Consider the following 27,715-nt stretch of genomic DNA (forward strand, 5'->3'; position numbering starts at 1 on the left):
CTCCATGTTTTATTCAAACAATTATGAGGTTATCCACTGAAAGAGGTTTGCCAGCCCCCACTTGGTCTTTCTTTCTTTCTTTCTTTCTCGCTCGCTCGCTGTCTTGCTTGCTCGCTCCTCCTCTCAAATGCCACCACTGCCATGACAGCCAGTCAAGCAAGCAGGCTCTTGTACAGCGTGTCGCTACATGCCCAACATTTCCAGTAGAGAAACAAACATTGTAATTATTTGACAGGGGAAAACAACAACTAAACAAGTGATGTTCCAAAACAAACCAGACTCCACATCAGCTGAAAGTGATGGCCATTTTGCTGTATAAAAATGGGAAAATATGTTTCCAGTACTTTTTTCTTACAGAAACTTCATATGCATACATACTGTACAGGTATATACAAATTATGATTTTGTTTGAATTGTATATATGCACATGTAGATGGATGTGGAGAAAGATATGGTACATTATTGGTACAATATGGTACAAAATGGTTATATTGTCTAAATTAATTAATTAATCTGCAGGAGTTTTACTCAACAGCTTCCTATTGTCTTCTTGTAAACAATATGTGCAGTTTACCTGTTTTACACTTGTTCTATTGTATGATTATGTATATCAGTGCACATATATAACAGTTATTTCTCTCTGCCACTCTTTTCTCCCTCTCTCCCTCTCTGTCCTCCCTCTTTTTCTTCTCTCCACAGACATTTATAGTGATAAATAAAGGGAAGACAATCTTCCGCTTTAGTGCCAACCCTGCCTTGTACTTCATAAGTCCTTTTAACATCTTTAGGCGAATAGCTATTAAAATTTTGATACATTCATATCCTTTCAAATGGTGTCTGAACAGTTGGAGACAAAAGTGTTTCCTGTCCATGTCTATTATTCATGATGACGTTGCCTCTGTCTTACTGCTGCTAAATGATGTTCAGTGTTAAGCCTGATTTATACTTTGTCGTACGATGGAAATGCGCACCAAAAACAGAAGATTTACAAGCTCACAACGTGTCGCATCACAATGCTTTGTGAGCTTGTAAATTCTTCATAAATGAGGCATTAGACTGCTGCTATAAGACAGGTTATGTATTGTACACTCAGCATGTCATTACCAGAGCTAATAAAGCTACAGTAACCAGGTAGCGAGACTACAGGAAAGTGAAAGAAAATAAGGTTTTCTGTATTTCTAAAATGGCTGGCAAGTGTGGTCTTTAAACAGGATAGGAAAATCACACAAGGAAATCCTGAGTGTTAAAGTAACTCTTAAATGTGGGGTTAAAGGGATAGTTCACCCCCAAAATGACTTTTCTTCTATCGATTACTCACCCCATGGGGCCTTTTTTTTGTTTTAGTCTCATTCCTAAGCCAATAATTTGATTACCGGTGGAGTCTCTGGTAGGAGACTCAAAGAGTCAAATTATTGTCCTAGGAATGCGACAAAAACTAAAATATCTCCATGAATTCAAGGCTTCATGGGGTGTGTAATTGATAGAAAATACATATTGTTTTGGGTGAACTATCACTTTAAATTAATGTTCAATTTTATTTATCATAATGGAAGTACAGATACAATAACTCATTCTCAATGCCCAACAAGCCTTCACAATCAGGGTTCATTGGTTAAATACTATGCCCTCATTCTCACACAGGCGTTTGAGAGCATGCGGCCAGTCTAGCCGGAGGCCAGTGTCATATCGCTCTTCTGTAGAGAGAAGCTTCAATTAAAGAAATGGAAAGAAAGGCACAAATCATAGCACTGGCTGTGGCTGATCTAAGCAATCCTCCTCCAGTAAAGTAGGTCAACTTGGACCATTGATTTACTGGATGCTGAAAATGACACTGAAACCAATCCCCATATGATACTGGGCCTCATCCAACGACTTGGTACACACTTGGTTAAACACATTGGACCCACAATCTGCCTATTTAAAAGTCCTACTACAGTATACCTACTGCATATATATTATCTCAATTGGATATATATATATACATACATATATATATATAAATTATTCAAAACTAATTTGGGTTTTTTGTGTGTCTGCATGTGTCTGCGTGTGTGTGTGTGTGTGTGTGTGTGTGTGTGTGTGTGTGTGTGTGTGTGTGTGTGTGTGTGTTTGCACGCATGAGTGAGTGTGTTTCATGATGCAGTGCATAAGGTTGAGTTGAGGTTTCAGTCATCATGATGACACACAACTCTCCAGGATATCCCGCCATTCTCAGCTAAATGCCATGAGCTATTACTGACCTCTAACGCTTGAGTTATGCTTAGTTGTACCACACTGGTGTCACACGGCAAATTATAGCCTATCTATAAGCTCACAAATGTGACGCGCTGTGAGCTTGTAGATAGCTAAGTATCAGGCTTAACCTTAAATTTAAGTTAACACAACCCTTAATGTACACCTGAAGGTGTGGAAGTGTACTTCCACTCTATACCATTTGAATATTTCATCTGTAAAATAATGGCAACCTGTGTGACCAACATGTACACTTATCCACCAGCTGTTAGGTGCTGCTTAGAGGTTTTCTAAAAGTGCTGCTCCAGACTCAGGATAGCTTTAGCATTAATTAGCAAACTTAGCATTAATCTGCCTGTAGAAATCACATTATTGGTTCATCATCAGCATCAGCTGTTTTGCCGCTTAAGTGATGTGTCAGAGTGTTGTGTTGTGTTTTTCCTCTATTTTGTTATTTTCCTTAACTAATACCCCACTCTTTTCAGTATGATCATCATGGCTACTATTTTGACCAACTGCATATTCATGACTTTTAGTGATCCTCCTGAGTGGTCCAAACAAGTAGAGTAAGTACACATGCACTCATGCATGCACTAAACATGCACATGCACTAAACATGTACACATGGACTACACATGCACTACACATGCACACATGGTCTGCTCGCTCTTCCACCTGCCGGTCCTCCCTTAAGCCAATTTTAATATAGGATAGGATGGCCCTTTCGACAAGTGTTGCTGGATTTATATATATTTTTCAACTGAAAAGATGTTGCTGGACACTTAAAGTATAAATTAGCCTTAATGCTTTTGTCTGACTTAAGCCTAATTTATACTGAAGCTGGGCTCAGACTACAGGAGTTTTAAAATCTTAGACGATTTGGAAATCCTTTTACATCACACACTACATGATAATCTTATAAGATTCTCATATTTTGATGTGGAAGCAGATGTAAACATCTGTCCTCTCTTTCACTGAATGTTTCTCTCCTTGTAGTTGTTTTTGTCTCGGTCTCGCGCCACTCCTGCTGTCCCCCTCTGACAGTGATGTAATCATCCAGAGAATTTTATAAAGTGTTAAATAATTATCGGGGTGGCCCCGATCGTCTGTGAGCAAATTGGGTGGGTTAAGCCTGGATATTGAACCACTTACACATCATCTTTACAGATAATCTCTCCCGATCAGGCTAGAACGGGAAAGCCCCTCTCAGTAGTTGGGAGGGCATTCCCCCAAAATCACCCCAAGTATCCTGTGAGCCCAGCATTAGTCATATGACCATGAAATCAGTCATTTTTTGCAAGCGATACGGTTAAATAAATGAACCATTACCCTCACACGTCTTTACCCTCTCTACTCTGTTTTGGTATTTCTCCAGCTAATGACAGTGCATGAGACACATTTAGAAAATGACTTACTGTGGCATACTAATTCTGTCAAACGCTTTTGTCTTCCAGGTACACATTCACTGGAATTTATACGTTTGAGTCTCTTGTAAAGATCTGTGCACGAGGATTCTGTATAGACGGTTTTACATTCCTTAGAGACCCATGGAACTGGCTGGACTTCATGGTCATTTCTATGGCGTAAGTACTTTTAAAAAGGTCTCTTTCTGTTAATGTCATGGATCTGTATGCCATTTTAATCTCTATACCATTTTAATCTGTTTAGAAACATGAAATAGTCAGAAGATCAATCAGATTAACATAAGAAAATTATTATAGTATTCAATGATGTAATACTTGCTTCTTTCTTTCTTTCTTTCTTTGATATCACATCCATTTCGTCTGTTGATCTGAGTTTCCACTGGCTTCACTATGGGATTGAATGCTTTCATCAGACACTCAGCAGCCTCCCTGCAGAAAGCTCACGTCCATCCATCTGATTTATCTTTCAATCTTTCTCTAACGTCCTCTGTAATTTACCTTCCTTCTGTCCAGTTTGAGGCACCGTATCGTCCTGCCCACTGCTGACATGTTGTATCTCACCCATTAGTATCCATCCTGGCTCCTGTGTAGGTTTTCATCATCTGTGCATGTCAATAATGAGCTGTTGTAACTGTGGTTTGATCCTGCAGGTATATAACAGAGTTTGTAAACATAGGCAATGTCTCAGCTCTGCGCACGTTCAGGGTGTTGAGGGCATTGAAAACTATTTCTGTAATTCCAGGTAAGACAGGATGGGGGTGGGGTCGAGGGCGGGGTTGGTGTTAGGTGTGCGTGTCTTCTATCTTTCCTTTATTTCCTCACCTCCGCCCCTCCTCCTTCCTCCTCCTTCGTGGACAGGCTCTGTGAGTGGCGTCGTTCCTTCTGGTTCGGTGGTGTTGTGCTCTTGCGTGTGTGTTTTTGTCATTGGTGTCTGTTCTGTGTGTGATCCTTCCCCTATTCCAGATATGTAACAGAGTTTGTGGACCTGGGCAATGTATCTGCGCTGAGAACGTTCAGAGTTCTCCGAGCATTGAAAACTATCTCTGTCATTCCAGGTGAGACTCAGTTTAAACACTAAGGCTGACCCTCTCACCCCTTTCTTTTTCTACTCACTACTATGATTACGATTATGATTTATCAACAGTGACCAAAAAAATTAAAATACTAATTGGAGGCAACCCATTTTTTATTTATTTTCCCCTCTGAAAATTATCAAAAATGGTACTAATACATTTTTGATAGGCTTTGCAGTCTATTCTAGGGCCTCCACCAAAGTGTCTGCACTCTCTTTTGCCCCCGTAGCACTCTCATTCTGAGGCTTCTTTCCAAAGGCAGCTGTGGTTTTCCTCAGAAAATGGCTTTGACTCGCTCTGTTCACTAGCTTTTGGAATATACAATGTCCATGCCCTTTACTAAAGCTAACTGATAGTTGATAGAATATACTTCTTTTAACACTACCCTAAAGGTACCATAAATGGCATTCACCAGCCAATAATATTTAAAAAAATATATTTGTGAACATTGCCATCAACAACACATTTATAAAGCAAGATTCTTATAGAACATTATTACAAGAGGATCATTAAGATACATTTGGAAACAAAGGAGTGATTAACAGATTGTGTTTCCTCCTTTAAAACACAAAAATAAACATTTTCAGTGGTTTTACCAAGTTGAATTGGAAGCTGATCTTGCTCTCAAACTAAAGAGAAATCTTGTGTCGATGTTCAGATGAGAAATGGCATAGCTCTTAGAGAGATCCCACAGAATATACCCATTATTTATTTATGTATGAAGACTGCCAAGCCTAGTTTGTGAACATTTCTCTTATGCTGCATGATGCTTTTGAGTCACTTGCTTTACAATAAGCCTACTAAGAGCTTGGCTGACAAATGGCATTGGAAGTTTGATTTGCCTTTTTTTCTTTTTCCTTTTTTTTTTACAATTTTTCTTTTACAACTTACTTGAATGATATCACATGGAACAAGAAACAGCATTGTAGAAGTTGTTGGGGACACTGATGGGACGATTGAATGACCATACATCTGTCTATCTCCTGATAGAAGATGTTGATCAAAACAACTGTGGATCACATCCAAATGTAATAATTGTATTGGGTCATCAAAAGTCTCTTGCACACCTGAATGAAATCTTTGTGACAGTGACAGGTGCATTGGTTGACTAGACATGTATTCCTTAAGGAATCATGGACATCTTCTTTCTTCACTCAGAAAAGATTGAATAGGTCAGGTTTCAGTCAAGGACCCTCTTCAGGCATATGGTATGCTGACAAATGGAACCAACATCATTATATACAAAGAAAGGCAGGATCAGCAGTAAGGCTGAACGATTAATCGTTTTCAAACCGAAATCGCGATTTGAAACCACGCGATTAGCTAATCGCAAAGGCCGCGATTTTTTAATTTTTAATTTTTATCATAATAAATAATTTTAATATTAATATTAATCCCAGAGCACCCGCGGGACTTGTCTCCTTCTATCCAGAGTGGCTGCCTCTCTCTACAGGGAGCGAGAGGGCAGCGCCCCCCCCTCTCTCTCTCTGTCCCTCTCATAGTGTATCGCCGTCGGCTGCGAGTATTTAAAGTTTGTCGAACGGCCGTGTCGCGCGTAGCGGTAAAACATTATTTTCGGTGCGACACAAGTAGTGTAGTAGTAGTGTTGCTCCTATCTATGTTTGTTTCTGTAAGTGTAACTTATATTTTTCCCATCATTATTAAACTATTTCTGTTGGATGCTGTGATCTGATGTAAACAATACAATGCACAGCACTTCCTGGTCAGTGTTGCCAGGTTTTGTGAGAGAAATAAGCAACCCTGTCTATGAAAACAAGCCCAAAACAAAAGAAGCGACTATGAACTGTATCTTTGTCACTTATGTACAGTGGTGGAAAAAGTACTCAAATGTTGTACTTAAATAAAAGTATCAATACTGCAATGTAGAAGTACTCTGTTACAAGTAAAAATCCCAAATTCAAAATTGACTTGAATAAAAGTAGGCCTACAAAAGTATTGGTATCAAAATGTACTTAAAGTACCAAAAGTACTTATGTTTGAAAATAGCAGATCTACAAGCTCACAACGCGTCGCATCGCGGCGAGTTGTGAGCTTGTAGATCGGCTATTTTCAAATTAAAGTGGTTAATGTAGGTTTTATAATATTATAATTTATATCTGCAAAGTAACTAGTCACTAAAGTTCTCAAATAATTGTAGTGGAGTAAAAGTACAATATTTGCCTCTGAGATGTAGTGGAGTAGGAGTTAAAGTATTGGAAATTAGAAATACTCAAGTGAAGTACAAATACCTCAAAATTGTACTTAAGTAAATGTACTTGGTTACTTTCCACCACTGCGTTATGTATTCTGAGTTTTTCACTTCCAAGGAGTAGCAGTAATACAATGTACAGTAGGAGAGGACTTTGGCTTGTGAGACAAAAAAGTGTTACATTTTAGTTGAATGTTAATCTACATAAGCTAAATACTGGATATCAGTAAATATGCTTCTGGAGCCATAAGTGAAAGACCTACTTATTTCACTGCTGTGAATTGTTTACACAAAATGGTAATTATTTGTTTAATTTTATTTTTATTTTTATTGATTGAACTTAATTTCAGAAAAAAGCTTCTCTTCTTGAGCCATAAGTTAATGACTTAACAAGTTCAATGTTGGGTTGTTTACAAAAATAAGCTATTTCTATTCCAGCTAAATGTTTGAATATATACATGGGAAAAAAGTACTTGGAAGATACATGTTGGAAGCAATGAAGCAATTCATATCTTTTAGTTCTCATCCTTATTTATTAGAATCTAGAACAGTAAATAAATTGTATGCCATTTGGTAATGTTCCATTACTTCCAATTACTTTTTAAACGTACACAGTGAATACTAAACTGAAGCTTGACTTTAAAAAAATGTTTAAGATTTTTTTTATTTTATTAAAAAATCGCAATCAAATCGCAATCGCAATATCGGTCAGAAAAATCGCAATTAGATTTTTCCCCAAAATCGTTCAGCCCTAGCAGTGACCAATCATCACATGCACTTCATTAGTGGCAATAGGGTACACCTTGTGGCCCACAGTGATCACATTAACCACTTAAACCATAGCGTCCCTATTCTGGGGTGAAAATTCATCAAAAATAGCAGATCTATTTAGCAATTTTTTTGACCACACTTTTCAAGACGAGGTGTGTACAGTTGGTAAAGCCTACTGTATCTGTAGAGACCAAACAGCCACCCCGCCAGGGGCTGATGGCCAACCTGGTTCCATGTTGTTTGAGTTTTTTGCGGGACCCAAGTGAATGCTGCCAGAGGAGGCCTGTCTGGAAGGTAAACCGATTTTGTCTCTAGTTAAAGATGTGGGACAGGATACAGGGTTGGGGTAAGGGGAGTCAGTGCTTTTCCCAAAGGTTACCCTTATGTATAGGTACTGTATATATATATATATAAATATATATACACGCACACAAACAAGGCAGTTCAAGAAAGTGCAATTGGCACTGGCATTGAATTGGTCCGTTTCAGCCTTGGAGTTTAAATGACTTGCATGCCGTTTCTAGCCCCCCCCCCTGCCTGTGCCTCTGTCCCTCTCTCATGGCCCCTTGCCCTTGTCGTGCTGCTCTGCTCTCTTTCCTATGGGATTTCCTCTCACTCTTCTTCAGAGTCTTGCCACCCTATTTCTTGATCCATCATTGGCAGTACAGTGCAAAATCTCTCTGGAAGTCTCATCTCCTCTTTAGCTGAGAGGAGACTCTGTGTACTAGTGACTCTCCAGTCTAAAAGCCTGTTTGTGTAATTGGATACTCTGCCAAGATTGCCAAGATTGGATACTGTGAAGATAATGGCTCTGAAAAAGAAAAGAAAGGGAAGTCTCTCAAGTACTAACTGTTTGTTTTGTTTGTAGAAATTATGTTATGTATGTCTACTCTTGTCGATTTTGTCCAAAATATATGACCTAGTACCTATACAGTACTGTACAGTATATGTAGTTACAATATATTCGGTACAGGATTCCTGTAAACCTCCCACATTACCAGGGCAGGTAAACACAAATGTGTTCTGCACCTCTACTTAATATGTATAATCATAATGCCATGTTATTTAGCAAATATTTAAATTGTTTTCAAATTATTTATTGCATTAAGAAAATGTATTTGTAGAGTCTAGCTAGTTTTAATACTGCAGGTATACAGCCTAGCACTACAGACAGACCTAATCCCACTTTATTACCTAAATCTAATCTAAACTCCCCCAGAAAGGATTAGTGTCTTCAGTATTAACTGTAGTGTACATGCAACAACATTACAGTACCTCCAACTGAATTAGGGAGACATTAGATCTAGAAGGTAGGCACGGCTGGCATTAGCAGCGTCCGCATCATATCCTGGATTTGTGTGCGTGGCTCATGTCTATAGGTCTGAAGACCATTGTGGGCGCCTTGATCCAGTCCGTGAAGAAGCTGTCGGACGTGATGATCCTGACCGTGTTCTGCCTGAGTGTATTTGCACTCATCGGCCTCCAGCTCTTCATGGGCAACCTGCGTCAGAAGTGTGTGATCTGGCCAATCAACTCCACTGAGAACTACCTGTCCAATGGGAGCAAGGGGTTTGAGTGGAACGAGTACATCAATAACGATAGTGAGTAGATGCCGTACAGCCACATATTGACAGATATTGCAACAGATATTGCAATCTGTTTAATGTAATTACATCTAGCTTTATTTCAATGCATTCTGTTGTTGAGAATCGTCAGCCAAAATAACTACACTCCAATGACAATCCCATCTGCTGAAGCTAGCAATTAAATTTCTTATATGATACATTATTGGACAAAACCTGAAATTAAATAAAGTGCTTGGAATCATAAATACATGGGCAAACTGAAGTTGGGTTTGAGCACATTGAATAGACGTTGCAAAACAATGAATGAACCACTGTAGATGCTAAAGCACATGGGAGAAGGTAAATGACTCATATTGGCTGTCTGTCTGTGCTCTCCTCAGCCAATTTCTACTTCTTGCCCGGCCAACTGGATGCTCTACTCTGTGGGAACAGCTCTGACTCTGGGTGAGTAGCCTTTACCCCCCCCCTTCTTCTTCTGCCACTGATGCCACCAATACCTAGTGTAGTCTGCCTGATGCCAGACTAGTATATGCAAACTTACAATGACTCACCCGCCCCCCCCCCCCCCCCCCCCCCCCCCCCCCCTCTGTTAGGCGCTGTCCGGAGGGCTTCATGTGTATGAAAGCTGGGAGGAATCCAAACTATGGCTACACCAGCTTCGACAGCTTTGGCTGGGCCTTCCTGACTCTCTTTCGGCTCATGACACAGGACTTCTGGGAGAACCTCTACATGCTGGTAAGATTGCTGCACATCCATAAGTCAGTCTGGCATCTGGTCATGTTTGCCACCACGCACGCGTGTGTGCGCGCACACACACACACACACACACACACACACACACACACACACACACACACACACACACACACACACACACACACACACACACACCACAATTAATTTTTATGATATATGAAATACATTACTTTAAGTATGTTAAATGATTGAATCCTTATTCCTGTCAATGGCAGAGAGGCAGTGCCAGTGCCATAACTGTCATGTACTGTAACTCCTCCGTCACTGACTCACTCTCACAGTTATTCCACTTCTCTAAATAAAAGGGAACGGTAGAAAGAGGAGTGGGGCGCCCACTCACCCTTTAAAAAAAATGTAATTATTATCCATTACAGGCAGGACACAGTAACCTCTGTAGGACATTACAGTAGTAGTAGGGAGCCTGTAAAAACATGGGTATCCCTGCAGATAAGGCTGACTTCCTGTCGAAGATAACAGCTAACGCAATACCACTTATTGAATTTCTTAAAGCCACATCTGCATCCTGTGGCCGGACCGTGGCTGCCCTGTCTGTCTCTCAGCCCAGCAGAAAGCTGCTCTTGTAATGGGTGGAGAGAGACACTCAAGGATTCAACATACAGGAGCCAGAACAGTGGGAAGGAAGTATTAAATATTAACAGCCCAGGATTACAGTATGGCCACCACCAGTGAGGGAGATGAGAGCTGATGGGTGCATCCCAGCTCATACTGCTATTTCTGGTGCTATCTTTGAAATTCAGCTCCCGTGTACATGGCTCTGTACTGCTATTATGTACTGTATGTTTGGAGTGACGAATGTGCAGGTTCGCTGCAAACCTTTTTCATGAGTAATTTTGTATGACATGGATTGAAATTGTGTATGGCAGAGCATGAGCAAATGAGATTGTATTTTTCATAGTTGACCCCCCTCTTCCCAGTATCTTAGCTGCCCACATCCATAGGCATCTGGAGTTTTGATGTAAGCACTTTATGCCATGTAGGCGAATAATTTCACAGATGCTGAGATTTGTTTGTGTTTTTATTTAGATGCATGATATTTGGTTACAGTACATACTGTATGGGTCAGGCAATATATTGGACTCATTTCGGTTTCTGTTCCTTATGCTAGTACGTAGTGGAGTGTCATGGTGTGTTCCGTTGGATACTTTTCCCGGCACTGCATGTAAACTGCATTCATAATTGATTGTGGGCAAGGGAATTGCCCTGCTGTATCCTAGGAAGTCCTTTTTTCCTGGCTCTGCTCCCTGCAGACAATAGTCCCTCTTCCAAGTCATGGCTGTAGAGAAGGGAACATTTGTATTTTTAACCACTTAAACCCCTTTAGTCCTAGAGAACTGAACTTGAGTTACAACTGTACTTCGACCACTTCTACACCAAATCTCTTCGCCAAAGAATTGCTGATCTACAAGCTCACAATGCGTTGCAAAGCGGCTGATGTTCCCATCCAGAATATGGACGCTGGGGTTCAAGTGGGGAGTAGATCACACATAAAAATACTTATTTTCTATCAATTACACACCCCATGAAGCCTTGAATTCATGGATATTATTTAGTTTTTGTCGCATTCCTGAGCCAATAATTTGATGACCATTTGATCATTGTCAATAGGAGAGTAGTAGAGTACTCAAAGAGTCTCCTACCGGAGATATCCGCCAGTCATCAAATTATTGGCTTTGGAATGCGACAAAAACACAAAAAAATGTCCATGAATTCAAGGCTTTATGGGGTGTGTAATTGATAGACAGGAAGTATTTTTTTGGGTGAACTACTCCTTTAAGTAAGGCTGCCTTGGCTCTACTTTTAATCTCTATATTACCTCCGCGAATAGAACAAAACACACAATACATTTGTTTATTGAGGTGTGTGTACAATATTGCTGTCCTACAACCTGTCTACATCATCATAGTTGCATACTTTATCCAAATGAATGTGGCTGTCGTACACAGTAAAATCCTCTGTGTTAATGAGTGTATAGTGTGCAAATGTCCATTTGGTTACATTTGTATGCTCTTAAAGTTAAATTAACATGGATGATTTTACTGTGTATTGAACATTGAGAAAACAGGTTATTGAATTGGGTTTTTGCGTTTAACATGGCATACTGTAGTGTATCATTAAGGCAAAGTAATGCTTTGTCTTTTTTATCTGCGTAATTTCTCTTGCATGTGATTTCAGTGTGAAAGAATTGCCCAGTACAACCTAGTCATTCTACCCACAATGCAGTGCCTGTTAATTTTGCCATCCAAAAGTGGTTCTGGCTGACATTCTGATGAGTCACATGAGGGAGGAACTGAAAGGTCAACAATGAGATGCGATAGGGTCGGAGGTCACGTCTCGCATGTCACCAATGTGTCTGCTGTCCGGTCCCTGCTACCCACAACCCCAACCCCAACCCCCTTCCCCTGTCCTCTGCCACCTCCTCCCAACAGACACTGAGGGCGGCTGGGAAGACCTACATGATCTTCTTTGTGCTTGTGATCTTCGTGGGGTCCTTCTACCTGGTGAACTTGATCCTGGCTGTGGTGGCCATGGCCTATGAGGAGCAGAACCAGGCCACCATGGAGGAGGCGGCACAGAAGTTGGCAGAGTTCCAGGTCATGCTGGAACAGCTCAAGAGACAACAGGAGGATGCCCAGGTTTGAATGTTGCCCTTGGCTGTACACTAGACAATCATATAATTAATTTTATCACATACTAAAGGTGGAAGCTCAGCACACATCTGCACTCTGCTGTGTTTCTTTACAGTACAAACTGTACCTATGTAAGTAGAAATAGGCTTAATACTTACCTGCATGGGTTTATAATCCTATATTACCTATTTCTACTTACATAACATTTTATGTAAGTAGAAATAGTTTTACTTATGTATTTAAGTATACATAGGTTTAGTTACTTACCCATTTAAATACAAATAGGTTTAGTATTTACCCTTTTAAGAAGAAATAGGTTTAGTTACTTACCCATGTAAGTACAAATAGGTTTACTTACTTACTTACTTAAGGGCCGTTCACACTGAGCACTATAACTATAAAAAATATAGTTTTAAAAAACGTGTTGGTGTGAATAACGGCCCTTTTACTGAGTCATAGTGATGTCATCGTTCTGACTTGTGTTCCACGGCAGACGGCTGCCATGGCGACCTCTGCAGGCACGGTGTCGGAGGATGCAGTGGAGGATGACGGAGGGGGCCACCTGTCCTGCAGCTCCTCTGAGATGTCCAAGCTTAGCTCCAAGAGCGCGAAAGAGCGACGCAACCGCAAGAAGAAGTGGAGGCAGAAGGAGCAGGACAAGGAGAAAGGCGACAGTGAGAAGTTTGTCAAGTCGGAGTCGGACGACGGCAGCAAGAGCAGGAGTCGCTTCCGTTTCCCTGACAACCGCCTGGGTCGAAAGTCTTCCATTATAAACCAGGTCAGAAAAGAGAGAGAGGTCGTATTTGGACAGCATGTAATCCAGAGTGAGGGCGGGCGAATGGAAATATGCATGATTTTTCATGTTTTTCTTTACTTTCAAAATTGAAATATTTAGGTTGCTAAATGTGCCATAGGAATGAACCATGCCATCATGTGCCACATCTGATGAGACTAAAACATAAAATGGGAATAGACATGCTACATGTGCACTGTATACCAACCCGTTCTCACTCCCAAGCAAGGGCCCAGCATTGGCCTTTGAAATTGAGTCTATATAGGAAGTGACAGTTCATATGAATTGCCTGTAGTTTTGCTGTTTTACCCCTGCTGGTGTCTATATATCTTTTCTCAATGCAAGTGGGTGGGTTTTTGACAAACTTTAGACATGATTTTCTTACCTTAATAAACATTGTCATAAATACTATATGCTTCTAGTCGCTAGTTTAAAGTCTTCTTTCAATCATCATGATATGCGTTTTGGTAAATTATGGTCCCATTTATTTAAAGTTTGACAATAAAGTAGGGTATGCTCTAAGAGGGGCGGGATGATTTAATTGACAAGCTACACAACCAATAGCATTCATTCCCCACCCCCGCTCTTGATTGACAAGCTACCCAACCAATAGCATTAATTTGCGGTCGCATTAGCTATGACACGATATAGAAAGATGGGGGATTTGAAATTCCTGAACAAACGGCTTCATTTACGGTCTGTAGAAACCAATGGCGTCGCTTTGTCCATTCATTTTTACTATTACTACTATTTTTTACTGCCCCCAAGGCATCACATTTTGCCGCTCTGTCAGTTGCTCTGAAATGTCAAGTTTTTACATGGTCACATGTTGACAAAACCTAACCCTAACCTCACAAAAATATACCTAAACCTAACCCTAATACTAACCTCACAAAAATATGCCTAAACCTAGCCTTAATCCTAACCCTAACCTCACAAAAAATATGCAGAGAGAAAAAAAATAAGTTGAACCCACGGTGGGATTCGATCACAGGAGGTTGCAGTTACTACTAAAACGCTGCTACCAGGTTAGCCACCAAGACAGCTGGCCCAACCCTCGATTCAAGTTGTATTTAAAGCTCCAATGCGTGCCTTTTAGTTTTTGTAGTCTTATAGTAAAGCATTAGGGAGTGAAAATGACAGAGCGGAAATAACTGACGCCTATCTGTGAGAATGTGTTGTATGTACTGTAGAACAGAATACAATGAAGGTTGCATATTAGACGATTAATTCAACCAAATGAAAAGCATTTCAGATTTAGTATATGTTGCAACAGAACAGCGTTCCATGAGCTCACATACTACAGGGTGTGTTCTGGTCGAAGATACAGCAGGCTCTGAATTATTCACAGTGATTAACGTTATATGAATGTTTCAGAGGGAGCAGGCCTACAGCTTTGGTAATCACTGCTAACTCTGGCTGTGCTGGCACTCAAATCATGCCGTTCCAAAGAGTATCTGCCAAACAAGAGAGCGAGGCTCACACAAGGTTACATAACACTCGGACAACAATTTAAACCATCCGTCACGGTTTGATTTATCAAGCAACGGCCAGATGTTCTTCTAAATGGTCTTGCAACTACACCTTCACTGTTTGTTTTCAGACAATACGTTTACTGTAGGGCAACAGAACATTATGTCTGCTTTGTGCTTTGTGGTTCAAAATATATATAACGGTCAATTCAGTTGAGTTGGCATGTTCTACGTGGTTGTGTAATGATATCAGGATCAATACTAGTGGTGGTCTAGATTGATGTCATCGTGACCTGTATTCCATTCCATGATGTAGTCTCACGCCTGTGTTTGTGACCTTGCTGGTGTAGGATATCACTGACCTAATTATGCATTTTCCCCTATTTATCATGAAATCACGTGATCACACTCCCGTGGGGAAAGGTATGCAGGTTGTGCACATTTTTTTCCATATCCCACAGCTGTTGCCCTTGATCCCGACCTCTGGAAATGATGACAAAGAGCATAGAAATTACAGTGTAATCAATGCTAACTCATGAACTCCCCAGTGCACATCAATCTTATTCATCTCATTTCTCCTGTCGTCTTTCCTCCATTCCACTTTTTCCATATTGTCTCCTCTCCTCTCCTCTCCTCTCCTCTCCTCTCCTCTCCTCTCCTCTCCTCTTCCTCTTCCTCTTCCTCTTCTTCTTCCTGCAGTCCCTCCTGAGCATCCCCGGTTCACCGTTCCTGTCCCGCCACAACAGCAAGAGCAGCATATTCAGTTTCAAGGGCCGTGGCAAGGACTCGGAGAACGAGTTTGCCGACGACGAGCACAGCACGGTGGAGGAGTGCGAGGAGCGCCGGGGCTCCCTGTTCAGCCCGTACCGACGCAACAGCTACACGGGCTTGATCGGCAAGAGGAACAGCACGGTGGACTGCAATGGCGTGGTGTCGCTGATCGGCCCCGGGCCCGGGGGACGCCTACTGCCTGAGGTGAAAATAGATAAGGCAGCTTCTGATGACAGTGTAAGGATTGAGTCAATGAGTTAGATCTCCCCGTCTAGGCATGGCCCCCTCCTCGTATGTTCGTTCGTTCTTTCTTTCTTTCTTTCTGGCTACCTCTTTCTTCTATTCTGTCATCTTTGCAAGTCCGTATCGTATGTATCTCTTTGCTAAGCGCTCGTGCCTCCCCTCACCCTTGCCCCACCCACCCCTGCCCCCTTAGTGTATGCTGCCCTCCAGCACTAGGCAAAGGATGGAGAAACGAATACTTTCTGTAGAGAATACGCTATAGTGAAAAGGTTATAGTATATTAAAGGACGACTTCACCCATTTTCAACCTATCTTATATAATTGGTCCTCACTAATGCTCATGATAAAATGGTACCATTTTTTTCTACTCGGTCTGTGTCTCATAGGAGGACTGTTGACAGTCCAGAAACCCGCCTACCAGTGACATCATCGTTAGGCAGATTTTACATTTTTTCTTTTGATTTTTATTAACGCGTGAACAATGGCTTCTAACATAGCATTGTAACTTCCCAGGAATAGAAAGGCTGCCGTTTCTATTAGCTTCGATTCCCCATCGATGATGTCACTGGTAGGCGGAATTCTGAACCGTCCACAGCCCTCCTCTGAGACACAGACAAAAATGGTACCATATTATCATGAGCATTAGTGAAGACCAATTATATGAAGATAGGTTGAAAATGGGTGAAGTCGTCCTTTAATTACTCCTGTGTAATAGTTACGCCAAGGTATATACATGATTATTTTGCTTCTCCTTCTACATGGTCTATTCTAATCTACACAGTATCAGGTGACATCATGTTAAACTGTCAACAAACAAAAGGGAGATATTAAAATATCAAATGATCAGCACAGATTACAGAGAATCTTACAGTGAATCTCAGGCTTTCATTGACTTTCATGACTGACACGTGAGTTTTTCGGAGAAGACGTCGCATGATGTCGACTTCTCCGAAGAAAACAATAATTAACTTATTAACTATAATATGTTCTGGTCATTTGAATCCTCCCAATGTTATTTTCTTGAATGATTTCATTATTATTGCAAGTTTTTATAGGCAGAGTCTTGTTTTGAACATGATATACTGATAGACTTAACACTTCTACATTTTATAAACTGCTTACAATTATGTAATATCATCCTCCAGCCATTTTACAGTTGATCTGTTCCTCCTCCAGGCGGTCAGGACCTCTGTTAGCATGTGTGGGTAGAATCACATTCACTGGAGGAAGAAACAGGCAAAACTAGCGGTTTAGAGTCATGCACATCCTCCTGTGCTTCCCTGATATACATACAGTAACTAAAGAGCAGAGCTTCACAACTTAGCAATTTCAATTAAACTTTATTGTCATTGTACAATGCACACGTGTGCAGGTACAATGAAAAGAGATATTGCAAGCTCCCAAATGGTACAGTGTGAACAAGCATTAAAAATAGCCATTTAGAATTAAAATAAGTATGAAAAATAGGAGGGCTGCTGTAACCTTGTCTGTCTCTATCCGTCTTTGTTTCCCTGACTCTTCCCTAGTCAACCTTGGTTAACTGGTTGTGTCATCATGCTAGTTAGCTTGGTAGGATTAGATGCTAGAACATTTAAAGAAATATGCAAGCATGTAGTAGTGAATAAGAATAATGGCTATGATGTCTATAACTTCCTTTCTTCTCTTTGACTTGGTGCATGCACATGCATGACAACTGAATGGATCTGAAATACTTTGCCCCATACAAATCTCTTTGACAGACTTGACAGTTGCAATATAAGTTATATGGTTTCAAATGGGGAGGATCGTTACAATTGGGACAAACAACACAAGACAGACAAATTGGCTTACATTTGATAAAGTAGTGGTGACCTAATGGCTATATTGCAAGGTTAGCAAAGACTCCATTATTGCATGAGAGGACTGACAATGCATTCATGCAGAAATGGTTTTCCTCCCACAATATCTCAATATCCATTTATTATCTAAATGGGATGAGCTAATTACATTTGAACACAATTAGGTCAAGTAGCCCTACACCACTGCTCCCACTTTGGCTGAGTCCTGCATGATTATACAGCATACACTTTTATTCCATGAAGCCAGCATTGACATAGAAAAATAATCAAATCAAACATACAGTACCCTGCCCTGCCCCCCACCCACCCACCTAAACAACTAAAAACCAAAATTAATCCTCTCTACTCTGCGCAATGCTGTTGTGCACTTCCCTCCGCCGGCCAGCGGTGGTGCTGTGGGATGGTGTTCATGTCCTCTCCAATGGGTGCTTGATTCTTCCTCTTCCTCCTGACAGCCCACTACAGAGGTTGAGGTGAAGAAGAAGTTGTCGGGCTCCCTGATGGTGTCAGTGGACCAGCTCAATACCTCATTTGGGCGGAAAGAGCGGGCCAACAGTGTCATGAGCGTCATTACCAACACACTAGTGGAGGGTACTGCCACTTTACCCTGCTATTTAACCTGCTGTCTCATCTTTCTCTAAAGCTGAATTTTTACCCCGTCATACAATGGTGTCGCTTGCCGAAAAGAGCAGAAAATAGCAGCTTGTAGCTCTATTTTCGGCGCGCGGCAGCGTTGTATACGACAAAGTATAAATCAGGCTTAACTAGGCCTCCACTCATTGGTTGATTTAGATTGAGCTGTAGCCTATTTCCTGCTTACTTGCTTTGCATATCCAACAATACCGGATACATACAATGCATACAGTTTTTTTTATTCCATTTGCATGCGGTATGATAATGAATGCATAAAGGCTTGCCGGTGATGCGTTTTTCTTTGTTGACGTGTGGTTGGCGCTATGTCTTCAGAGCTGGAGGAGTCTCAGCGCAAGTGTCCGCCATTCTGGTATAAATTTGCTAACACATTCCTCATCTGGGAGTGCTGTCCTGGATGGCTGAAGACCAAGGAGATAGTAAACCTGATAGTCATGGATCCCTTCGTGGACCTTGCCATCACCATCTGTATTGTCCTCAACACTCTCTTCATGGCCATGGAGCACTACCCCATGACCGACCACTTTCAGGATGTGCTGTCAGTAGGAAATCTGGTGAGTGATTTTGTGTCTACAGTATATACTCTGTGTGTGTGTGTGTGTGTGTGTGTGTGTGTGTGTGTGTGTGTGTGTGTGTGTGGGGGGGGGGGGGGGGTCTTGGATGCTATTATATAGCTTGGTTATAAATGTGAACTGCTTGTGTTCATATTTGGAACCCTCTGTAATGTCCATAAATCAGTTGTGAGAGGCCTGCAGATTGCAGAAATGCTCAAGCCAATAGCTAAGGCATGGGTTCCCAAACTTTTCAGCCCGCGACCCCAAAATAATGCGGAAATTGACTCGCGACCCCACCTAAATCTGGAGGTCATTTATGCACATAAACGTGCACGTTCGGTGCACATTTGTAATGTATTAAAATGGTAAAATGTACCATTTGTCATCATTTTTAGATTGTATTTCATCCATTCTGTTGAATTTAAAGTAAAAAAAAAAAAAAAAAAAAAATGTTTTTTTTTTTTTTTTTTTTTAATTACCCAAAATAATTTCGTGACCCCACCATCAGTCTCCCGCGACCCCAAGTGGGGTCGCGACCCCAACTTTGGGAACCCCTGAGCTAAGGCATTGGCAAAATTCTGTTCAGGGTCTGTGATGATTGGCACTCGCCATATATGGAGGAGGCGATGCTTCCTGTACCCGTGATCTGTCTCCTGAAATACTTAAAAAATACATATAAGTATTTTATATGTATATATAAAATCAAAGAATGCGTATACGTAGTATACATTTGTATATAAAGAGTTGTCATGTAGAGTGGGTTGACATAATATGAGATGTAAGTATATTATGAGAATATAATACTTTGGGGCACCATGTAATTGGCAGTTCTTTCATTGTGCATTCAAAGGTAAATGAAAACATTCCCAGACCTCTTAACACCCCTTCCCCTCCCCCTACAGCCGTTTGTTCATCCATCCACTCTCGTGTCTCCCAGCAGCCCCCCATACACACACACACACACACACACACACACACACACACACACACAGTCACACACACATGCACGCACGCACACACACAGTCACGCACGCACGCACGCACGCACGCACGCACACACACAATCCTCTCTGTAATGTCTACTACACCAAAATCAACTCGTACAGTATGCACGCACGTGTGCGCACACAAACACACACACACACACACACACACACACACACACACACACACACACACACACACACACACACACACACACACACACACACACACACGCATGTGTGCGCGCATGCATACACATACATATTTCTCTCTTCTCTCTCCATTGATATCTATTTTCTCTCCTCCCTCTCTCCCCCTTCTATCTCTCTCCATCAAATCTGTTTTATTTTCTTCTCTCTTCATCCCTCTCTCTCTCCCTTTATCTCTCCTCTCCTCTTCTTGTCTCTCTCTCTCTCTCTCTCTCTCTCTCTCTCTGTGTCCTCTGGTTGAGAGGAGCTGCTGTTTGCTGTCTCTGTGCTGGTTGGTTGGCTGACTGGTGGGAGGCCTGTATTGATATTTCATGGAGCCTGATCGATGAGCTACTCTAAAATGGTGCCTAAGATGCTGTTCACAAAACATGACCCGGCCATATTATCCAAATTAGCATTGTTACTGAAACTTGAGTCAACCTAAATATGTGCCAGGGTGTCTAGCTGCTAGAGCTAACGGCAAGGGTTGGATTAGTTTGGTAAATGTGACCCTGTTGGAACCAATGTTTTGCAAATGTAAATAAGATGAGAACTCACAGGCAGCTGGAGAAATATTGGAGTAAACTGTGCAGCAGGAATGCATTTTAAATAAGTTATCCCTTGAAACGTGTGCGTGTGCGCACATTTATTTCCTGGACATTTCGAGGTCACCTTGATGCAATATGAGTCATCATCTTAGAATGGGGATCCGCATGCACGCACGCACGCACGCACGCACGCACGCACGCACAGACAGACAGACAGACAGACAGACAGACAGACAGACAGACAGACAGACAGACACATTAACCTAACAGTCTCTGTTAATAAATGGCTTTTCCCCTGCTGCTACATTACATTAATGTGCTGTTACTATTGATACTTATAATTAAATGAAAATAAATAGTTTAATTCATCCTGCATCTTTTTTTTATATATACAAAAAAATATAATACAAAGACAAAAAGGAAAAGGGGGAAATAAAGAAAGTAGAAGTAAAAGGAAAGACATTATATAACAAATAAGACAATTTTAATCTGGGATAGCTTTCCTGTAGTATTCCTAAATGGGTATCAGAAATACAGTATAGTATAAAAGTAGATGGATTATTCTGAAACATATATAATGCACAGTTGGGATACCAGCCAGCTTTAATCGTACTTTCACTTCCCCTGAGAAGGAAGTTATTAATCCAGTGCTATTTGTTATAATATTTGTTGCTGTTGTTTCACTCCCATCCAGGTGTTCACAGGGATCTTTGCAGTAGAGATGTTTGCCAAGCTGGTTGCCATGGATCCATACTACTACTTCCAGGAAGGCTGGAACTGTTTTGATGGTTTCATTGTGACGCTGAGTTTAGTGGAGCTGGCTCTGGCTGACGTAGAGGGCCTGTCGGTGCTACGATCATTCCGATTGGTAAACACTCCCTCTGGTTCCCACAACCTTGTTAAACGGAGAGAGAGAGTCCAGAATGTGGAATGAACACACACACCCACACACACACACACACACACACACACACACACACACACACACACACACACACACACACACACACACACACAATTTTTGATTTATTTATTCGCATATAAATAAAGAAACTGTAGAAAGGTAACATTATTAAAAAACACAGAAATAAGTGCAGGTGAGAAAGGAAACCCTGTTGAGTGTGCACGTGTCTGCGCGCGCGTGTGTGTGTGTGTGTGTGTGTGTGTGTGTGTGTGTGTGTGTGTGTGTGTGTGTGTGTGTGTGTGTGTGTGTGTGTGTGTGTGTGTGTGTGTGTGTGTGTGTGTGTGTGTGTGTGTGTGTGTGTGCATGCAGAAGTAGGGCTACACACAGCCTCAAAGTTACTCTTGCTTTTATAACATGGTTACCTGCGATTAGCAACAACATTCATCCTCAGTTTAACCTAAAACGTTATGTTGCTAACCAAAACCTGAGAGACTGTTACAATCTATGCCATTGCGCACTGTATATGTTCTTGCAGCTCATGGTGGCCCAACACCTTACTGAGACACTTTATGTTGCTATTTTCTTTAATTTGTCACTAATCTGGTATATACTAAACTGCGTATAGACAGTATATTTCTAAACATATTTCTTCTCGCAAGGTGCATAATCTTAATTAAAACTAATGTCTTTGTGTTATGATAATGCATGATTTGAAGAGAAAAACGCTTACTGAATCATTTCCCTCCTATCCCCATTGTACCCTGCTCCGCTCTCTCACTGACATCTGAACCTCAGCTGAGAGTGTTCAAGCTGGCCAAGTCGTGGCCCACCCTCAACATGCTGATCAAGATCATCGGTAACTCTGTCGGTGCCCTGGGGAACTTGACCTTGGTGCTGGCCATCATCGTCTTCATCTTCGCCGTGGTGGGCATGCAGCTCTTCGGCAAGAGCTACAAGGACTGCGTGTGCAAGATCGCCTTAGACTGCGAGCTTCCCCGCTGGCACATGAACGACTTCTTCCACTCGTTCCTGATTGTGTTCCGTGTGCTGTGTGGAGAGTGGATAGAAACCATGTGGGACTGCATGGAGGTGGCGGGCCAGGGCATGTGTCTCCTCGTCTTCATGATGGTCATGGTCATCGGTAACCTGGTGGTGAGTATTCAGTCTGGACTGACTGACGATTGTTGAGCTGTGTCAAATGTAGCAATAAGATCAATGAGGATTAAAATGTCCACCAAATGTCCTAAACGATGATCATTAGTGACTTTCAGTTTAGTTGTTTCTCTGCTGTGGCTTGGCCAAAAACCTGATTGGAATGTATTGGTGTTCAAGTAGTCACTAAGCTGTTTAGATAGAACTATCTCTAAACCTTTGGAGACCAATGGGAGTTCAGAAATTAATCTTTAAGATTGCTAAGAACTGAGAGTTCCAGATTGGTTGGATGAGGGCACACTTTAAATCGGTGGTACTGAACCAGTGGTGAGGGAACTATTTGTAATGGACAAAGTGCAAAAACTGAATCCATGACGTCTTTAAGCAGTCTTGTGGGCACAAAAGCTATGGGCAGAAAAAGGATTTCATGTGACAAACGATCACAGATTGCTGTTTCGTCAGCTGCGCTTATTTGTTTCTTCTGCATTCTTTGCCATCTTCCCTGTAAAAGGTGTTGAACCTATTCCTTGCCTTGCTGCTGAGCTCGTTCAGCGCTGACAACCTGGCAGCAACAGATGATGACGGCGAGCCCAACAACCTTCAGATCTCGGTCATGCGCATCAAGAAGGGCATCGCTTGGTTCAAGGCCACTATGGCCAACGTGGCTAAGAAGCCACCCGTGGAGGACGAGCAGAAGCCCCTGGACGACATGTACGACAAGAAGCTCATGTGCATCCCCAACCACACTGGACTGGACTATGGAGAACTGGACTATGTCAAGAACGGCACTGGCATTGGCAGCAGCGTGGGTCGGTACATGATCGGTACCGATGAAGACCACATGTCCTTCATCCACAACCCCAATCTGACTGTGTGCGTGCCCATAGCCGTGGGGGAATCCGACTTTGAGAACCTCAACACAGAAGACTTCAGCAGCGAGTCGGAGTGTGAAAACAGTAAAGAGGTCAGTGAGAAGGGGTGGAATTGACCACCTCCTGATACACAGTTAATGTAGCTCTCAGAGTGTCCATTGGGGTCAATTTTGTATCTATATAATTTAAATGAACACTGTGTTGCATTGCAGGATAGATAATGAATGGAAGGAAATACAAATAAATTATATACTGTATGCACTGGGATGAAACAAAACCTAGTTTTTACTGGGCATTCGCACATCCTAGCTCTTTGTATTTAGAATGTAGCCTAAATCTAGGTATTATTGCAAATGCATATGTATTAATACAAGAGTCAGTCCATGTGTTGTTGTTATTTTTGTTGTTGTATTACCGTCCAACTCCAGTGTTGCCATGTGGTTGCTTATTCCTGGCCAGTAATACCATGGGTGTGGTGGTCTACAACCCTCTCCCATTACTCAATAGACACATCTAAAACGTCTGGAGCTGTGTGGGATGATACTGATATCCTCTGACCAGTGTCTTTTTACTAAATGCATTTAAGACTCTCTCAGAGCAGATGGTCTGCCATTTGATCTCACAATTTCTATAATGTCCATGTGGATGATGTGTTAATGATTGTTACAGCTTTCATGGCAATATCGTAAAAGATTGTAGATCAAATTCTGCTCTGGTTTTTCAGAAAGATTAGACGGTCTAAATTGGCTACAAGTAGTGTAGTCAATCATTATGAATATGCCATGTAATTGCTTCTACACATATTTCCATTTTACGATGGGCCTTATGCCAGCTACATTTGTTTCGTTTGAGCTTTAGCTACATTGAAACCTGAACTTCAGCTATATTCAAGATAATTGTGGTATACCTTTGAGAGGATAAGCTATTCTGTGTTCCTAGCAATACTATAGAGCACCGAAGTCCTGACGTCACTGCCAGTAAAGGGCGCTTTCCGCAGGTTCATGGCTTTACTTTTTGTATTGATATCCTCATTGGGGAATCTTAGTTCATATAAGAACTGTGTTCCAAAAATAAACACACCACCCTGGCGTTTTTACTCATATGGATATGAAGCATCGACTGAAGGTGTAAATGTACACATTTACCCAAAGAGTAACACAATATAAACACTAGAAACAAGTCAAACAACCCAAAGACTACATTTCCCATGAACGCGGCTGCTGTGGGGACAGTGATTTCAGACCCGGAAGTAGTAGTTCTTAAGACTTTTAAGGCAGAATTAATCCAATTTTCGCCAGAAACGGGCTGTATCAAATATAAATGAATATCATAAACGATGCAGAGCCACCCCCCTGACAAAAACGCCATTTCAACACAAAAAATAAAGCCACAAACCCGTGGAACAGCGCCCTCTAGTGGCAGTGATGTCAGACTTCGGTGCTCTATAGTAGAAGTATATACTCTTTTTTTGTTAATCCAGTGGCTGTACAATCATCTATGTGAAGCATTTATAAATCATAGCACATTTCTCCTCACACATACACACGTGACATATGTGTTGTGCATATGTGACTCTTTCCAGCTGGATGACACCAGCTCGTCAGAGGGCAGCACCATAGACATCAAGCCAGATGTTGTTGAAGAGGTGGTTGTGGAGACGGTGGAGGAATACTTGGACCCAGATGCCTGTTGGACAGATGGTGAGACCACTGATCCTATCGCCTCTATTAGCCACACTCCATAGCACTATATTCCCCAAGGGCCCAGCAGGAAGTCATAGGGTTGCAGGGTGAAGGGTAATTTAGTCATAGTTATATACTGTATTACTGGTATAGAGTACATACTATGGGATATACTGGTACACATGGTATTTTGAATTAAGATGCAGTACATATTAGGGGTACACATAATAGGATATGTCCATAGTTGTCATTCTTGTTTCTATGTTATACATCTCCAATAGCGCTGTCACCAATATTCACACACAAATATTTGCAAATTAAATTTGAGCTGCTAAATTAATACGGTACTTAATCGGGGAAACACATTGAATATCTGTCTATGTGTTTTCAGGTTGCGTGGCCAAGTACAAATGCTGTGATGTGCCCATTACATTTGGCTGGGGGAAGTACTGGTGGTTTCTGAGGAAGACCAGCTACCTGATCGTGGAGCACAATTGGTTTGAGACCATCATCATCTTCATGATTCTCCTCAGTAGCGGTGCCCTGGTAAGAATGCCTTCGTTAGCGCTCGAAGGGTGACTTAACCAATTTTTTACCCGAGTCCTGCTGCTCCATTGTGAGGAACATCATCATCACCATCATCAGTCAGGCACGCCACTCTGGTTTATCTCCCATTGCTTTGGCCAGATCTTCCAGTTTCTGTCCAGTGTCTCTGGCAATAGCATCTAGATTATGTAAATCGCCTTCTTACTTGTCTAGTTGAACAAATAGTAAATGTGACCCTGTAGTAAAACTAGAGAAACAATTAATGCAATATCACAGATATGCCAGTCGAAACACAGTTTAATTATTGCTGTAGTTACTGCACTTAGGCTGTGTAGGGCAGTATACAGACACTACACCCAGACACACATTTATACATGGTGTAAGCTCAGTGATTATGAATGACCTTCAGTAAACCGTAACAGATATCATGACACCACAGATGTGCCATACTATGCTCGGTACTACTGTACAGCTGCAGGACATGCACGCGCACGCACAAACACACACACACACGCACGCACGCACGCACGCACGCACGCACGCACGCACGCACGCACGCACGCACGCACGCACGCACGCACGCACGCACGCACGCACACACACACACACACACACACAGATATTTGAACATCTGGCACACAACCTCTCAATAATAATGTGTCTTCGTGCACGTTTTTCCCAGAGTGCATTTTGTATGGTGTAATGTTATGTCTTTATGTGGATGGACTCTTGGAAGATTAGCCGATGGGCTAAAAGAGATCCAAATAAAAACAAATTGGTAGGTTTTATGTCAGATTTGCACATAATGGAACAAGATGATTGTGGTTAAAAATCAGTGATAAGAGAAAATAAGATTTAACGTGAGATAAGATAGAATGCAACTAATACTCGAATGGAAAGTCAACAGCAAGCAGCAGCAAGAAAAATAGAAATGAGTACAAGAAAAAAATATAGCAAATAATTTAGAAATCACAGGTCACAAGTAAGACTCAGTACTAAGAGTACAGTACAGTACTCGGTACAGGTACAGCAGCAGTACTACGCATATTAGCAAGAATGAATTTGCATTGCAGTGTACAGTATATGTACTATACATAATAGATGTGATATTCCCCTCCCATTGAAACTTATTTTAATGAAGTCCTCTCTCTTGTGTTTTCATTATTGAGACAAATAGTAGAAGAGAGAGATTATAGGAAAGCTTCAAAGGACAGATGGTGGAGGAGGTGGAGGTGGAGGCGGCATTGGTTTTTACCAGCTCTGTTAGAAACATATTCAGTTTCAGCTGTAAAAGCTTTAGATCAGGGGTCTTCAACAGGGGTTCCGGGACCCCTAGGGGGTCCTCAGAGTTACTACAGGGGGTCCACCAAATCTTTATGTGATATGATGTTTTTTTTTTACCTTAACAACTTTTGAACCCTAGCATCTCTTTTCTGAGGAGAACTTTAGCCAAAAAATAGCAGATCTACAAGCTCACAACGCACGATTTTTTGGCAAAGAGGTGTTTGGTGTAGAGGGAAAAAAGAGCAGACCAAGTAAACAAAAAAAGTTAAATCTGAAACACAATTTTATACAATATAGAGGGGGTCCCTGCTTCATCTCTCTCTCAGCTAGGGGGTCCTTGGCCTGAGAACGTTGAAGACCCCTGCTTTAGATTACTGTTAAATGCAGAATGCATTATTACTATTTTTTATAATTATTATTGATTTGATAATTCAACTCTCTTAATAACCATTGTAATGTTTTCACAGGCCTCATGGTGATGTCGTGGATTAGAATCCCGCGCATGTCCTCTTTACCCCATCTTTCCTGTCTCAC

At 41.5% G+C, this 27,715-nt stretch overlaps 1 protein-coding gene across 1 annotated transcript in view; it reads left to right on the forward strand.

Annotated features, from left to right (window-relative positions):
• Positions 1 to 27,715, forward strand: part of scn8aa (sodium channel, voltage gated, type VIII, alpha subunit a) — a gene marked incomplete at its 5' end in the record, with an annotated part of 53,692 nt that overhangs the window by 7,923 nt on the left and 18,054 nt on the right. Inside the window, 17 exons of the mRNA XM_084070438.1 lie at positions 700 to 833; positions 2,718 to 2,798; positions 3,687 to 3,815; positions 4,620 to 4,711; positions 9,089 to 9,310; positions 9,676 to 9,739; positions 9,889 to 10,030; positions 12,499 to 12,705; positions 13,193 to 13,477; positions 15,664 to 15,939; positions 18,272 to 18,407; positions 18,783 to 19,021; positions 21,436 to 21,609; positions 22,441 to 22,797; positions 23,309 to 23,761; positions 25,252 to 25,369; positions 25,743 to 25,897. Of these exons, the coding sequence (XP_083926564.1) occupies positions 700 to 833; positions 2,718 to 2,798; positions 3,687 to 3,815; positions 4,620 to 4,711; positions 9,089 to 9,310; positions 9,676 to 9,739; positions 9,889 to 10,030; positions 12,499 to 12,705; positions 13,193 to 13,477; positions 15,664 to 15,939; positions 18,272 to 18,407; positions 18,783 to 19,021; positions 21,436 to 21,609; positions 22,441 to 22,797; positions 23,309 to 23,761; positions 25,252 to 25,369; positions 25,743 to 25,897 (3,264 nt within the window). The remainder of the gene's footprint in view (positions 1 to 699; positions 834 to 2,717; positions 2,799 to 3,686; positions 3,816 to 4,619; positions 4,712 to 9,088; positions 9,311 to 9,675; positions 9,740 to 9,888; positions 10,031 to 12,498; positions 12,706 to 13,192; positions 13,478 to 15,663; positions 15,940 to 18,271; positions 18,408 to 18,782; positions 19,022 to 21,435; positions 21,610 to 22,440; positions 22,798 to 23,308; positions 23,762 to 25,251; positions 25,370 to 25,742; positions 25,898 to 27,715) is intronic.

This window comes from Gymnoscopelus microlampas, assembly GCF_963454915.1.
Source record: "Gymnoscopelus microlampas genome assembly, chromosome: 10".
Classification (NCBI taxonomy): domain Eukaryota; kingdom Metazoa; phylum Chordata; class Actinopteri; order Myctophiformes; family Myctophidae; genus Gymnoscopelus; species Gymnoscopelus microlampas.